The sequence below is a fragment of the Pezoporus wallicus genome, unplaced genomic scaffold, assembly GCF_028554395.1.
Source record: "Pezoporus wallicus isolate ANWC-B61680 ecotype Strahan unplaced genomic scaffold, APGP_CSIRO_Pwel_v1 contig_8047, whole genome shotgun sequence".
NCBI classification, from domain to species: Eukaryota; Metazoa; Chordata; class Aves; order Psittaciformes; family Psittacidae; genus Pezoporus; species Pezoporus wallicus.
The window spans coordinates 2,304,653-2,321,891 of NW_026639548.1; the positions used below are offsets into that span (position 1 = coordinate 2,304,653).

At 42.1% G+C, this 17,239-nt stretch overlaps 1 protein-coding gene across 5 annotated transcripts in view; it reads left to right on the forward strand.

Moving 5' to 3' along the window:
- The window catches only part of GALNT9 (polypeptide N-acetylgalactosaminyltransferase 9), a 225,748-nt gene that overhangs the window by 139,705 nt on the left and 68,804 nt on the right, over positions 1-17,239 (forward strand). For all 5 annotated transcript variants that reach the window (XM_057414838.1, XM_057414840.1, XM_057414839.1 and 2 more), the window contains 2 exons: positions 1,240-1,414; positions 12,850-13,047. In XM_057414838.1, the coding sequence (XP_057270821.1) occupies positions 1,240-1,414; positions 12,850-13,047 (373 nt within the window). The remainder of the gene's footprint in view (positions 1-1,239; positions 1,415-12,849; positions 13,048-17,239) is intronic.

The following is a 17,239-nucleotide window of genomic DNA, read 5'->3' on the forward strand; positions in this document are numbered from 1 at the left end:
TTACGCTTCTGCAACTGATGTGTCTTTTCAAATCATATTTATTAAAATAAGGCTCAAGTTTAGCAATTCCTCCACAGATGAACAGCTTTAAATCATTCAGTTTGAAGTTGCCATTTCTCTTCCAGATCCCCAAAGAGAAAGGAGGGTTGAGAGAACAAATCACTAAAAATAAGTGCCAAACAAAAATAAAATCCCAAACCTACAGGTTTAAGAATTTTTTTGTCCAGTTCTGCTTTTGGTTACAGCAGTGTAACCTATGGAGTAATTATGTGAGATTGCAAAGTGTTTGAGTCAGTCTGATACAGAGGAGAATTGGACACACTGTTTCTCCGTGAACTCTTATATGGCTTTTCTCTGTCATTCTTCTAGATAGCTGGAGATTTATGAGGTCTTTGATTTCACTGATAATGTTTCTACTGTGTAATATAGATCAGAAGGATGAGGTTTCTAATGTCCTGGAAGCTTCTACTAGTTTTCCTAATAAATATATTTGAGTAAAAGCCTCATTATGAATAAGCTGCTGTGTAAATGAATTACCAAACTAGATTGATTTAAAAAAATAGAGCATTTTGGTAATTCACCCGTTCATAAGCCTGTTGAAATTAAGCTGAATAAAGGAGTGAATGAGTTCTGCTCCATCTGTGGTTGAATGCCTGAAAATGAACAAAAGAGAAGTCTATTTGAAATCTTCAATATCCATTTAGCTCAATGCGGAAGATGCCTAGTATTGAGGAGTCTTAATTATATTTAAGGGTAAACCTTTAAAATGAAGGCAGATTAATTGTGAGCTGAATTAGGTCTTGACCCAAAATCCATTGAGGTTATTTTTCAAACTCTTAATGAATAGCATAAATCAGAAAAACAAACCACCAGACCGTAAAAAATTGCAGACCGTTACAGTGCCATAAGGTCAGAATTGCTCTTCCAGAGGCCAGTTGTACCCTAATGCAAATAATCAGAGAGTTAAAATAGTGATCCTTGAATGATATTTATACAAAATACCCCTTCAAAACAATACTCAAATCTCTGAGATTAAACCTGTGCAGGTCTCTCTGAGCTGAGCCCCCTGGCACTAGTCCATGCCACAGCTGTGGTACTTGGTTTGCATCGGTGAGACTAAGTGCTTAGGAATAGTTCAGGATGTCTTTCCCTTTCGGCTGCAGAATAAATGAAAGTAAAACATAATGTTTCAGGGCTTTTCTCATTCTGAATATTTATTTGGGCTTTTTTGTCTTGCAGTTGAGCTAAAATTTAATCTGGACCAGTATGTCAATAAAAGATACCCAGGGCTGGTGAAAATAGTGCGCAATAACAAACGAGAAGGGCTGATTCGAGCCAGAATCCAAGGCTGGAAAGCAGCAACATCTCCTGTTGTTGGGTTCTTTGATGCTCACGTTGAGTTCAACATTGGCTGGTAAGTTGTTGGCTGTTCCCACAGGGAGAGCATTACTGTTGCACCATGCTCTTTATCTCAAAGGCTGTGAAAGAGATTTGCTCAGCAACAGGAAAGCTGAATAACTGTAGGGATGAGGCTGTAGGCTGCTGTTATCACATTAGCAATTACTTCTGAATAATGATCTTGATTATTGCAGCATTTCTGACAATCTTTTGCAGTGGCTGCAAGATCCATAGGGAGGCTGTTGTGCCTGCTCTGGTACAGCTCAGTGGAGAGAGAAGTAGTATAAACTGCAGTGAATCCAAAACCTCCAAAGCAGTCAAATGGGGAGACACCATTAAAGAGGCTCTGGGCTGGTGGCAGATGCATGCTTGCAAGTTACTCTTTTTTTTTTAATCTCTTGTCATTTTCTACAATTCCTTCTTAGAAACTTGAATACCAGTCTGATTTCCTCATAAATTTTCTTTGCATTTCATTTGAGGGAAACATTGAATTATTTCCTGCATTTTTAATGGGGCTTGAAATGAGCACGCCTTTCCTCATCCCCTTTGTTTCTCAAGGGAGCAGTATCAGCTGCGCCAAGTGCAGTTTTGGGCTTAATGGGCCAGATCTGCAGCTGGAGTAAATCTTTGTAGCACCACTTAGTGGCCGATGTTTGGCATTACTGGAAGTCGGGACTGGAGCAACTGGTGTGCATTGTCAGCTGGAAAAGGGCTGCTGGGACCTTCAGTGTGTAAAATGTGTATTTTCCAAAGATAGACTTGTCTTTGATGCTGATGATGCAGGGTTATGGTGGAGCTGATTATGCTCTGCAGTTCTGGGAGATATCCCCAAATTAAAACTAAAAATAGCTGTACTTACAACCAGAGATAAACTTAATTGCAGAGGAGGAGAGTGTTTATTTTTGTATTTTCATGAATATCTTGATAAAATGGAAGATGCAATAAAATAAGTCTTGTAGTGCAGCTGGTTTATGTTCACCGTGAGTTTTTTCCCCCAGGACTATGAAAGTCCATAATAGCAGTTGTAGTAATTTTCTGGAAGCTTAAGAGCTGGTTTAATTTATTTATTTACTTTTAAAGCTAGATATTTCAGATCATTGCAACTGTTCATGCAGTGTAACATCAGCTATTGGACAGGATCAGGGAGGGGGGGAGTGTGCTGAGGGTGCTGTTCCAGTGCTTCTCCTGCCCAAGCTAAGGTTTTCTGACCCTTGCAGAGGATTTTATTACCACTTCTGTACAGACATGGAGATCTTACTGATGTAATCTGCCCAGAGAAGCTAGGCAGTGGTGTCAGTAAGGATGAAAGGGGGTTTATTGTGGCTTTTAGGTTGGTCTGGAGTTTCTTAAACCTCACTGCTTTGCATCAGGATCAGAAATGGTTGAGATCAGCATGGCAGAATGCTAGACTACTCAGTAAATAACAGTGTGTGCATGTCAGAGGTAAGAGCATTTGCATTTATTGCATCCTCCCTGGTGTACTCTGCTTTCAACAAGTGCGTTGAAGTCTCAGTGCAGTCTGTGAAGCTGCTGTGAGACCACTTGGCTTCTGGAGTAGCCACACAGGATGAATGAGAATAGCAAACGTTCCCTGGAAGCATTGCAGATCCCTTTGTTTCAGAGCCATATGTGGAGGCTCAGAGTTCCCTTCTTGTGTTGCTGCTGTTGTTCCCCTCCACCTCTGACAGCCATCTCATACCTTGTTCTGCTTGTGTCCCCCTAGTTTCAGTTCTGTCCACCTGTGCACATGCAGTGCCTGTCATCTCAATTTCCATCTCGTCTTTTACTAGGAGGGCTGGAAATCCTTCCATCTGGAGAGCTTTCTTTTTTCCCACCAGGTTAACATTACCCCTACTCCATAACCCTATAAACGCAGTAGTAATGCGGCAGTATCTTGCTAAAGTACTGCTGTTCTGTTCTCCTATTAAGTCTCATCTTGCATTAATATTTCCCCTGTTCTCAATGTATATTCATGTCTTCAGAGGCCACATGGATTGCTCCCACTCAAAGCTGTCTATGGGTTATTTGTGAGGCAATTAAAAAGAAGCCAATTCCTTTACCACAGAACAGAGCATTAGCTTTCTGTTTGGTTTGTGTTCCATCTAAAATTCAAGTACCAGCAGTGCAATTTCAGTCTTCCAATCTATGGCTGCTTTACCTGCCTAAGCAGTTGGCAGATTAATTCATAAAGAATCATCGAAGGACTTAATCAGTTTCTCATGAAATACGCAGGACACTGACATCAAAAAACCCTCTTCTTTAAATAATAGTTGCCCCGTTTGTGAGTGACCCTTTGCCTTTCACTGCTTTATGGCGTTTTATGGGCTTTCACAGCATTACTCTCTAGGGACACTTCTTGTAAACTAAAATACAATCTGGTAGATTATAAAGAAATACTCCACAACCTGGCAGGTCAAATTAACTATTGAATTATTTATTTTGTTGTGCTTAATTGCTGCTTTTTTGCCTCTCAGGTGTTGAAATGTAGCGCAGAGCAGAGATTTTCTACTGACCTGTTCCCCTTAAGGCTTCTGATAACATGAACCGATACTGCTGCTGTGAGAGCAGAAGTGGAGAGGACTGAGAGGCCAGTACTATTGATTCTCAAATGGAATTTTAAGTTAAAATTACATGATAATGTATGAGTACAGTTCACATGTAAAATTCTACCTGCCCTGCAGTAGAACCATGTCTGGTTTTAACTGTACTTAATGTCAGGAGGAGTTAGCAACCCAGCAGAACCAATAGGTATGAAAAGCTCCTGTGCATTCCCCTCTGGGGGTATATTTAAGCTTGTTAATTCAGTTTTCCCTTCGGTCTTCTGAAGATTTCAGTGTTCCTGCTCTTACTTTTGTATTAGGTCCACCCACTGTGCTTTAAGCAACACACAGTAACACTGAGTACAGACCGTTGCCTCCCGGCTGCTAATTGTGTTGCAGAAGATGTAGAGCATTATATAGACTCCTGTCTTTGAGAGATGGGAAAGAATAACTTGACAAGGGGAAGAGAACTTCACTACATTATATCTGGGAGCAGGAAAGAGAGATAGCAGAGATGGGGTGTTATATCTCTGAGTAAGGAAAAGGACACATTTAGTGGAGGAGAGCAGAAATCAGTAAGAGAAAGACAGAGACCACAGTATATTAGCAGCCATAAAGAGGGTACTAGGAGCCATAAAGAAGACATAATGATGGAGTATTATACTTGCATCCTATCTTAGGAATTGCTTTTGCTCCTATCACAGTGGTAGTATCAGAACACTGAGTGGAGTTATGCAGTACCATAGTAATTAAAATTTTGCCAGACAAAGGGGGAGTATCAGTAAGGAAGCAGTGGAGTAAGAGGATTTAATCGTAAGATTTCAATAGACCAGAGAGACAGAGACAGCCCGACATGAGAAAGGGGACCTGAAATACTGAGTATCCATCAGATTGTGCCACACACATCCCATCGTTATGCATTATCCCTGAAGTTGGCAGTGCTTTATAAATATAGAAAACTGGTATTTTAATGAACTAAGAAGAGCTAAAGATCAAGATCCCCAGGTCTGTGGATAGTACTTTGCAGCTCTTATTTTATACTGCAGTATGTGGTGCCATTTGCTGTTGTGGCTGTTAACAACGGATTCTCAAGAAGATGTGTTAAAGGAAAAAGGAAGTTGATTTCCTCCTATTCTTCTACTGACTTTGATTATCCCAAGTACTCTGTAACACAGACATGGTTATGGGAAAGCTCCTTGTTAATGTTTTCCTGTTAACAAGCCAAACTCTGCAAGCAGCAAACTCCACGCATCCCTGTTCAAGCTCAGGTGGCTCTTTGGATGGTTCTCTCCTTCTAGTGAGAGAAGTGCTCAAGTGAAATTACGTTTGCACTCCTTCTCCTGTGCAGTCTCTCCCCCCGGAGGGTTCAGCCTATCCCTCCTGCTCAGGACATGGCTCATTACAGCATGCCAGGAACCGTGGTAAGTTTGACCTGGAAGTTTTACTTATGCAAATGCAAAGAAAAGTACATGTGTTTATTGAGGGAGTTTTTTCTCGTGAAAAGCCTCTACCATCACTTAGGATCAATCCACTTGGTAATTTAATGCAATACACGTTTTAGATACAAAAAGTGAGCTAATATTATCTGAGTGGAGAGAGAAGTGTGCAACATAAGCCATGTGCGCCTTTCAGCTTCGTGGGACAGTGCCAGCGTACATACAAAAGGACATGCCAGAAAAGCAACTTTGACTATTCATCTACCTAAACAACCTAGAGTGTTCACTGAAGCGTCCTCATTGCTTTTCAGTGGTGCAGAAAAGAGCTATTCAGATTTGGCAGCCTAAGAGCTGATCTTTAACTCTCCAGCAGGCGTTCATGCTGCATTCTCTCCATTCTGGCTGGGGCTGCAGGTCTGAAACCTCCCCTGGAAAACAGGAATGCTGATAGAGATGTCAGGTAGAACAGATGGGAATTTCTCTCTCCTCTTAGAGACCAAGAAAGGGAGTATGAAATTTAGGGCTTTTTTTTTCAGTTCTTGGAACACTTATTTACAGGAAAAGCATCCTGCATTAAATACTCCTCCATTGGCCTCAGTGAAGAATTATGAATGTCAGTAGATCTGCTTGTCTGCGTCTGATGAATGTGTATCATCAGTGAAATGTGAGGTAGTGTGTAAAAACACATGCAGGATAAACTCTCAGATTACACAGGTTTTATTCTTACATTTCTGTGTTAAGTTTTTACTTTGTGGTACCTGACAGTGGTACAGCCAGACTAAAATGCAGTGTTAAACCCACTGAGCCATAAAATCTAGAAGATGAGACCATGTTGTCTTTCATATACATCTTATGAGGACTCTTCCTTAAGTCTTTGCAAGGGGAAAAAAAAAAAAAAATCTGATTTGTGAAATGGAGCAAAAAAATTGTTTTTTAATATTATGTCTTCATTTTTTATTGAAGTAAAAATTTTAATAGTGATGGTGAAGAGGAAGAAAAGGTTTATCTCAAAAGAACCCACAAGTCAGGGTATTTGGGTACCCGCTTGGACAGGGCAGAATTTGAGAGAGACACTTTCCAGTGCAGCTCCTGTCAGTTAGGAAATTTGTACTTTTGAACAAATTCAGGACAAGTGACATTTGTGTGGGAGGAGGGATAGGAGGTGTTAACAAGCTGTAGGACAGCCATTCTGATTAAGAACTGAAAAGTATTCTGGGTCTGAACCTCAGATGACGCGTGTTAGCAAAGCATCCCTGAAGCTGTGAAGTCCGTTGAAGCAGGAGCATTGGGAGCAGAGGATCTGGCCTGCAGCACGTGTGTGGTTTCTCTTAGGTCCTGTGTGTTTATTCCTATGTCGTGCTTTTCTAAAAGTCTGCTTGAAGTCAGCAGGTGTTTGTACATAGGGGTGCATTATATAATCATGTGTGTGAGGAGCTTATGTGTAACTTGGATTATCTATTTTTCATCTGGAAGATGCTGTTCTTTTCAGCATTGTGAAGAACCAGAGTTCCTTGCTGGTATGAGCACTCCGACTGCCTGATAAGGATGTAAGACAACAGACAATTTCTGTTTGCTGTGGTTTCCCGTGGAGTTTGAGCTGCTCTGGGTTGGCCCAGAATTAAATACAGAATGCATATATGTTCAGAGGTAGACTTACAGTGGGATTAGAGAAGCCCGTGTGATCACAGTATGACCCCGCCTTTGCTCTCAGATCTTCTTACAGGCTTATTCTATACTCTTTTCCTATTCTTTATCTTGGGAGTACTTGTTCTTTGAGGCCCACAGTACTGGCATTGCTGGAGCTCCCACTGAACTCATGGGTGCTCAACACCTCTGGAAAATCCAGTGTTAATCCAGAAACTGACCCACTGGTAGGCAAAAGCATTAAATGCATGAAATACACGGGCTGTGTTTATGGATCTGCTCCACAGTCTGACAGATTGACATATCTTTTGTTGTAAACTTGCATCTGATCAGAGCTTCCTTCCACTAGCTCCCCGTTAGGAGCAGTCACCAAGGCACCCGCTGTGGATGTTCCTCCCAGCGCATCCTTGTGCCTGTGGGAAGCCCACCAAAACCATGGACAGCAGTATGCACTGTGTAGCTTCAACCAAGCACTCCTAACCACAGGGCCAAGTCCTGGGGATGAGACTTCAGCCGTGTGTTACTGCATTTCTGGAGCTGCTCCAGATAAATAAAACCTAAATGGAAATTACCCTTTAGTCTAGTGGAGTCTATAAGAGAACTAAATTTATTGTCCTTTCTTTTCTGGCTTTAGCCATTCACCAGAAATCTATGCAGAGTGAGAGGAGGACACTGACAGATACATACTTTTAGAGAGGACAGAGGGGAGGAACTTCTTATGTCCTGAATTGTCTGCTTGGATTTTATTAGGTGGAACAAAGAACTGGATGATGTGATCCACTACCTATAAAGCTGAATCTTTTCATTATATTTAGTGTGCTGAAATACATCATGTCTATGAATATGCCTGGGAGAATTTTTCTTCTTGCTTCAGTAAATAACTTGTTAACAATATATGCTGCTCTATGCCCATAAAATATGTTGACTCACATACAGGCTAGGAACCTGATATTTTTGCATCTGTGAAAAACAGAGATGGATGTCAAAATTCACGTCTGTACCTAATCAGGCAGAGTCCTGCCTCGCTGCCAGCAGTGGCCATGTGGAAAAGGAAATACTCAAACAACTCACGGCAGCTCATCAGCACAGCATGTTGAACATACTTGGACTTCAGCAATCTCCTCCACTTCTAGTCCTGGAGCTGCCAGGAGCACCTGACTTCTGCAGATGCACAGTGGAAAAAGCAAGAAAAGGGAAAAAACCAAACCCAAATGGGAAGGAACACTGGTGTCTATAAAGAGCTTGGGTAAATCTGCATAATAATGGAGCAGCTTAAAATTAGTATTGAAAAAAATAGAAATTACTAGGAATGATTTAATCATAATCCTTTGAAAAACCTGAAGCAATTAGACAAAGCCAGAATTACCCACCATGTTGACAAAGGATTTGGTGAATGTGCAGCTCAGCTTACAGAGACAAAGACACTGTGTAAGTCTATTGAGCCTAACAGAACTACTCCAAGGCTGGATTTTGCTAGCAATGAATAGCAATAAAGAACCCCTTGTACCTCATGGATTACCTAAGATAAGCAATGCAAGCACAGTTCATTACCCATTCCTGTTCAAGCTTATAGTCCTTCATTGGCCATTGCCTAGGGATCTTGGCAGGCAGGAGAACAGAGCACGAGCAGTGTCAGTGGTGCAGAGGGCATGGGCAGAACCTGGGATCTGAATGTTCCTGTGGATCTCACTGCGATGAGCTGGTGCTTGGGTCTGAATGCCCCATTGCTGTTTCTGCTGTCCCTGATCAGGCAAGACAAGGTGTGAAACCTCTCAGTGTAAAATGCTTCATTAACAGGCCCTCCACTCTGAGTTGTGCTGAGTAACGGGGAACACCTCTGCACTAGATTGTCTCTTTCCATTTGTGACTCAGAGCCTGCTCCCTTACTTGTGGGTGCGAGCATATTCTGGACATTGCTGCAGTCTATCCAGATACTGAACCTTTACTGTTCCTAATACCTGCGGGGATGAGGTTTTCACATGTGGATACAGAGAAAGAAAGTCACCTCCACTGGGTGAAAAGAGGGAAAAGGAGAAAAGGAAGTTCCAGCAGTTGCTTTCATACCAAGTCACTGCACAACCTTGCCATGGCATTTTACTTCTGTAACCTGAGGGTAGAGCTGTCGGCACTTACTGAAGTAGTAATATATTCAACATTTGTATTTCTTGAGTGCAGGGGACTGAAACAGAATTTCCATCACATGGACAGCTTCTAGACACCTCCGATTTTGCAAAAGTTCAAAATCTGAGGTTTCAAGTTAATAGATTGATAGAGATTAATGAAATTTCCTTGTGTATTTTGATCTGCCTGCTGTAGTTCACTCCAGAGATCCCTCCTTGTGACATTCAGATGCAAAACACCAAGTCAGGTGGTAAGAAATGTAAGCCATGCAACTGGAAAAAGACAAGAATTCAGTCAACCATAGAGTGACAGGAATGGTTTGGTGATGGCTGGTGTGACAGCAGCACCAGCACAGGGAATGGATTCTTCTTGTAATGAAGAAAATAAGGACCCAGATTAGCAGTTCCAAGACACAAGGCAGATGAACACAATCACAAATATGATTGAGGGCTGAAAATTCAGAGTGGCTGCTAAATATTTTCTTCACATTCTTTCCCAAACCATTATTGGAGGAACACTTTCAGCAATCTGATTTTAAGCTGCCTTGCAAAGTAGCAGGCTAAATTCCCTTTGTATTCAAAATCAGGTCCTCTGGAACATTATTAATCTCACCTATTTTCAGTGTCTACATTATTATGAGAAGCATCTTATTATAAAAGTGCCAACCTCTGCCTCTCTCTCTGAGAATGAAAGTTTGAGGCAATTACCTTGGATGTGGGGTGTCTATTGCAGACATGTGACATTAAGGGAGAAGAAATCTATATCTCTTTCAGGTTTTTTCATTACACAGTCTTAATCTACCCTTCAAAGGAAAATACTTGCAAAATGAGCACCTGAGGAGGAATTGTAGAAAGAAATGGAAACTTCAGGATAAAGTGTGATGGTTAAACAGTCTTGCTTTGTATCAACATAAGCATCTCAGTAATTGAGGACTTGAGGATATGGTGACTAAAGAAGTATAACCAAGAGAGATGGAAATAGTTCCCAGTCTCTCTTTGCTTGTCAAAGACATTTGAGAATCAGATGGTAATGCATAAGAATGACAATTTGATTCTTACAAAGGAAACCCATTTACAGATTCCTGCTTCAGAAGGCATGCAGTCAGTTTTCCTGCTTTGCAGACCCAAACATAATAATTCTGTGCATGTTATGGGAGTCACTGGGTGCAACTTTGTCCTGTGATGTGCACCAGATCTCACTGGAGAATGTAATCCTCCTGCTCTGTGACCTGCCCACTGCACCAGATCTGCTGAAGCAGTGCTCAGGGGCTTCAGAAGTGGGTGACTTCCCAAGATGCCGTTTGGTTTGCAAGGGAGTCAGCTCTGTAATGAAGCTTCTGCTGCAAATGCTCCACAATCACAGAGAGGAGGATTCTTAGAGTAAAACCATTAGTGGCTTTTCATTAGTGACATCTATACCCATTGTTTGCTATTTTGAAAGCCTTTGTTTCAGAGGCCAGAAGGGTGTGGGAGAGCCTCCTGCTGATGTTAAGCACAGGGGTTACAACAGTCATGCATGGAGGCACCTGGTTCCCGATGGGAGAGGGGTGTCTGGCTGACTTCTCCATTGTTCTGCTGTATTTTCTCTGGGCTGATAAACAGAGATAACAGTATGGAAAGAACAAAGCAGATTTAGTTTTTCTGCATTCTTCTCTGCTTTATTGGATTTGCAAGAGTTTTTCTGCCATCCACCCACTGGCTTTTAAAACAGTTAATCTCATAAATATAATCTTGTATTATTGACGGAAGTGCCTTATCCTGATTTGGCAGGTCACATTGGTTCTTCATGTGAGTGTATGAGTGTGGCCTCAGGATGATACACACTGGCATTCTGAATCATGTACTGCACTGTCCTGAACCTCAGTTGGTTCTTGTCTCTCCCACAGGAAACAAACAAACAAATCTCTTTTGAGTCTGGAGTGCAGTTCTTTAAATGCCTGAGCTGAAGCGACTGTGCATCCTCTGGGCTGATGCACATTCATGCTTCTGTGGAGGTCTTTGATACCTTGAGGGTTGCGCTTTGGCAGCAGAAGTACTGCGCCAAGCTGCAGGTGGCAGGCAGTAGTAAGAGAGACCTCAGGCTATTCCAGTCATGAGCGATGCATTGATTTATTCCCAGAGTAAATCAAGTAGAGTAACCAAACAATATATTTGCATCCGAGATGAGCATCTCTTTCATAACCTTCTTGGCCAGGGGGGGGAATTTCTGCAACTTGCAATGTCATTCTTCTCTTCCCATCATCCTTTTCATTAAAACTTCCATGCTCGGTGTTACTGGCATCCAGCTGATAAATGCCATTCTTCTGGAGGATTCTAAATAGAATTGGTTTAACTCTCTTCAGTTTCTCTCCAAATGAAATGCTGTGGTACCATGTCTTTCTGTCAAATATGCTCTTACGGCATTGGTTTCTGATGGTTTATTTGCAGTAAGTAGCTCATCATCAGTACTCAGGGATTTCACTGAACCTACTTGTATTTTTACAGAAACAGGAGGGGCAAAAAGAAGGGAAAGCAAGCAGTGCACAACCTCATGTAAGCAACATGGAGTCTGTGTATGCAAAAGACAAATAGTTTGGCTGTATTCAAATACAGAGAAACTGCTGTCTTACAGAAGAGATTGGATGATGAAGACTAAAAACAGGTTGAGTTAATTTCATACTTGTAACTTTCTGTTGGCCTACACAAACTAAATATAACAAACAAAATAGGAGGTAACAAACTTGGAAGGAGGAAGTAACAGTTGCCTTTTAACCACCAACAAAAGAGAAAAGATCAGTGTTGGAGTCCTGCTACCTCTGTGAATCATGGCAAACCACCATTCCCTAAAAGATACATGTGAGAGCTTTGCAAAATCTTCAAAGGTTTTTTCAAGGGAAAACAGCTACAAAGGAGTGAACCAGCGGCTGTTTCTAATGCTGCTTTGAGAAGTGCTTTCCACCCTTATGTAAGTCTGCTACCTCTTTGGATCAGTTTCTCTGTAAATTCATAGCAACCTCAGACTACCTTGGTCAGAAATGAATGTTTGCACTGAAGCTTTTTACTTTCCTGAAACACTTTGGGATGTAGCTTCTTGAAAGCACATCGCTGTTTTAAAGCCTTTTGAAATGATGGCATGTTTCCTGCAGTTCACTGCTTTTGCACCATCTGGCAATTGAAATCTTCTCATCACCAAAGAGGTTTTAGAAGGCAGAATGCAGCCACGCTTGTCATTCAGACTAGATCTGATGGGGTCAGCCCTTAGGAAACAAGATTAAAACCTTTGAGTAACCTTCAGATTCATTCAGTCCCTGGCGTGGGTTTTGTTCTTCAGGCCTTGTCAGGAAGAGCAGGTATTTAATGGCTACCTGGTATCCTGGTGGTGTAGCCATTAGCAAACCGTTTAGTTACTCTTGGTGGTATTGTTTCTAAACACTCGTCCATTGCAAAATGAACTGACAGAACAAGCGTTCGGTAAAAATTTGTGGTGCTCAACTCCGGGATAGCTTCATAAAAGGAATAACTCACATGCTGTTGCTATGTGAAGTATCTCACACCAGTCTCCAGCCTCTTCAGTGTATGATGATGACCCGTGTTCCATCCCGCTGTGTTACGGGCTGCTGGCTGGCTGGATTACTGCTGTCTGTATTAGAGAACTTTGTGTTATCAGACTGCAAAGGGGGCCTGGGATTACTGGATGGCTGTAAAAGATTTTGCTGGTTTTATTGTTCTCAGGGTGGAACCTGCACTTACCCGCATCAAAGAAGATCGGAAGCGGATCATCCTACCAGCAATTGACAATATCAAGTACAACACTTTCGAAGTGCAGCAATACGCCAACGCAGCCCACGGCTATAACTGGGGCCTCTGGTGCATGTACATAATCCCACCGCAGGACTGGCTCGATAAAGGGGATGAGTCAGCTCCCATCAGGTAAATCTCCCATGTGCTGTCATGTTGGTACAAGGAATGCTTCCATCTCAGCTGTTTGTCGAGGGGGAGTGGAAGTGAAGCAAGACTATAGGTGTTGTACGGGGATAGCAAAATGGAACTGAAGAAAACAGATGGCTCTACAAAGCTGTGGATGCGTGTGTTGTATCTCTTTGTTGCATCACAGAAGTGCATGTGCTGTAGTTGTAAATGCGTGGTTCAAGTTGGAACTAGAGGGGGTTGGAAGCAGATGTTCTTAAGGTCCTTTCCGACCCTAACCATTCTCTGATTCTAGATTCACATTATAGCCCTTAGTAGGAGAACAGGATCTTTTCTAACTATTCTTTTAGTTTCCAATGGACTCTGGCATGACTTATAAGCCAGTGAAACATTGTGTGAATGAGAAACAAAACTACATGACATGTTCATTACAGGACAGCACAGTCCTTCATCACTGACCCTTTGCTCAGCTTGAAACTTCAGTAAGCAGGAAAGTAATTAATTAGACAATCAGTTTTCCTGGATAGCGTGCCCTGGTCTCCTCCCATTGTTTTGTATCTATTTCACTCAGCCCTGAGAAGCAGTTTATTGATGAAAGAAAAATAAAAGCCAAAGCTTTTATTCCTGAAATCAGGGGTTTAGTCTTCTGTTCCTGAAAAGTTTTGCGCACTTCACAACTTCCAGTTTATACGTGAAATCACTGCATCATTTCCCATATGAGTTGTTCTAGTATTTGAGTATCTTCTGTTCTGGAGACAATGATCACATATCGGATAAAACTGAACTAAGAGGTTAACCTCAGCAAGTTCTTAGACATGATTTTCAGTGCTGGTAGCTCAAGCATTCCCTGAAGTATGGAAGCTGCATCTGCAAAACACTTCTGGAAATAGAACTACAGACCTTTTTAATAGAGAATAAGGAATGTCATCCCTGTAATGGGATAACAGGTTTTATTCAGCAATACAGGGCCTGATTAACCATGGGCTTTCTCAGGTTTATGTTCAAGCTCTTGCTGGAGTTGTACTGGCACCGAGTTGGGCTGACACAGGCGTGAATAAGGTCCACACTTAAGCAGTGAGTGATGTTAAAATCTGATGCACATAAGTAGCTGGCTCCTGAGAGCAGCAATTTTATTCTGAACCCAAGTGAAGAAACCCTTCAATTAAACAGTGCATAAACTGCTCAGAGACAGATGAAACAAGCAGCACAAGGAGGAGAGTGCCCAACCCTTGCTGGCAAATATCAGGAGCACTGAGATGCTATGATTGCATAAGTGTCTCTCCTGCAAATTATGAATTACATGCCCTGAAATGCAGAGACACCAACGTTGAACCATGAGCACTTGTCTCCCTGGGAACATGTGCTTTGAAGGCAGCAATCTGGGAGAGCAAAGTATCCACTTCATAGCCACACTGCACTGACTTCTGATGGGCCTCCAAAGCAGTAGCATCTGGGTAGGTTTGCTAGAGCCTTTGGCTGTGCTGTCTTGTTATGCCTGCCTATAGAAATACAGTGCAATTCTGTGGCTTTTAAGTGATATGCCAATGTAGTTATGGTAATGGAAAGAGCGAACTTGTGAGTATTGTTGATGAAAAGGTTCAGGAAATCTGTACTTGAAATATAGATTTGAAAGCATCCATGATGGGAACTTAGTAGCTGTAGAAAATTTAACGTATACTTTCAAAAAGAAGGGGAATTCAGACTAGTAAGAGAACCTTTTCAAAAATCTCTGTTTTGGCACACATCTTGGTTTCATAACCAGCTTTCCAAACCATGAACTGCAGCCTTGACTAGTCTGTGTCAATCTAGTTTGCCAGGCATGCAGACTGGTCCACACCGAGGGTGTTTGTTCAGTGTGTCTGTTCAGTATGTTCGTAAGATTGCAGGGCCATTCATCAGCATGAAAACTGCAAGTTCATTTAGTCCTTGGTACACTGTCCCTCTTAAGGCTTCCTTTGTCTCCAGCAAGTAGTGGGTTTGTTTTCTGTCTCTCTGTGTTTTGTAGAAGAAAAAGCTAATAACTAGTAACCCCATGAATGGTTTTGGTGGTGGTGTAGCTGAATACTTCCTCCCAGATCGCCAAAGGGATTAAAGATTTTCAGTGTAAAAAAAAAAAGCTTACCCTCCTATCAGTGTGGATCAGAGCCCTGGCATTTCTGATGTTTGCATTGTATCAATGTCATCGATCTGCAGAGTTGGGTAAGACTTTTAGAAACTAGAGTCCGATCCGTGTTTTATGCTGGGATTACACAACAGATATGCTTACTCCTTGTCTCAGATGTTTTCTGTTTAAAGCCTGATCCTCTGCTTGCTTGAACACTAACAGTGGTGTGATCCTACTCAGAGCCTTGCTGGGAAGGAGCAGGAACTGTCCTTCCAGTCAGTGGGGCACCCTATAAGCAGTCGTGTCAAATGCACACCATAAAATGTCACATCAGCTGTTGTGGTCCAAGTGACAGAGGGGATGTGGCCTTGAAGTGCAAACAAAGGTGAAAAAAATAGCAAGAACAAAGTGTCAGATTTGGTAAGGATTTCTGATGCTGTTTAAAGTCAGTTCTTATTTTCTTCCCACATTAATACTCTGAAATTCAGAACAATTGATGTTCCCTGAGTTGCCTTCTGCAGGCAATCATTTTCATGTTTGACATTTGAGATGTAAGATGTCTCTAATGTGAAGATTTAAATGAGGATTGTTATTTTGACACACTGTGTTCATCACATCATTTTCCATTTGTGTTCCTGAGAACACAGTGCCCAAATCCGTCCTTATCATCTGGCAACAAACTGTGTAAGAAAGGATTCCTGTTTCAGAGGGTTTCTAATGAATTTGACTATGCATTGAAACAAGCTGGGTTTTTTTCTTTATTGAGAAGATGCTACTGGCTGTTGAGACAGCAAGGAAGGTTTCTGGAATCCTGAGCTCTGGCTGTGGTTCATCTTCCTTCACCTGCCATGGTTATGATGGGCTGCCCTGTGTTTTGATTTCTTGATCAGCAGCCAGTAACATTAGAGACCTCAGTCAGCCTCACTCAGCCAAGCACTGCACATCTTTCCAGTTTATCTTCCTATAGCAGCAGTGGTACATTTCATTGTTTCATATGTTCTCACTTACTGCTTTAATATGCCATAGCTGGCTACCAGTAGGAATGTGTATGTACACACACTGGATCAGGCGCTCCAGAAAGCACACGTGTCTTGCTCATGGGTATAAATTAGCACCTGATGTGCCCTCAGTGAGATGGTTTGTGCTGCCTGCTTCAGCTTGGAGTGTGCATGCCTTCCTCATGGGCCAGTCAGGCCCCATGCTGGTCTGTGTAGCGATGGTGATGCAGCCGTTATCCTGGAAACTGGACTTGTTGTATGCTCTGAAAACTCTTTCAAATGTGACATGATTACAGGCACATTGACCTTAAGGCAGAGGGAGAAAGATGTGAAGGGGAGAGGCAAACTTTACCATATCATGTGCATTATGTCAGTCTGGTGCTCATCCATTTCTTCTTCACTTGCTCTTGATGAAGCCCCCAGACAACATCCCTCAGTTGTCTGTAAAGGAGGGGAATGCACCTCTCTATGGAAGTGAGTGTCGGAGTTCTGCCAAAGCCTGCTGGAGTTCTGCAGACAAAGCTGTGTTCCTGGAGATCTTCCTAAAATGAAACAGTTGGGACACAGGCCTATAGCAAGAGGCTTTCATTTTTGGCCATGATGTCTTCTGTTTCTGGCACCCATCCCATAGCAGGCACTGCCCTCTTCCATAGGCTGCCTCTCTTCCCTCATAGCCACCTTCCTGTACCTGCTGCAGCAGCTGGGAGTGTGTACCATCATGAAGCTTTCTCCATTTCCCCAGGTATTACCCAGAGCAATGGCTCTCCCCTGCTTACAGCGATCCCGTCAGGTCATTTCCACAACTTGACTATGCTGTATCTTCCTCCACTGCAGAATCAGTACTATTCTATGCTGCATTTTAAGGTTTTAGCTGCAAAAAAATATGTGCTGTCTTTCACACATTATCCTTTGAGTGCTGCTGTTGGTTATAATTAATGCTTCTAGCATCCTCAGTTGTGTCAAAGAGTATTCCACAGGTCAGTCAAGTTTCCCAACGCCTTTGAGGTTCTGGTAAAGAACAGTACACCTCTAATTACTGTTTTGTGATACCTTCCTCTAAAAATGTCACTGTTTCATTAGAAAGTGCATTAGT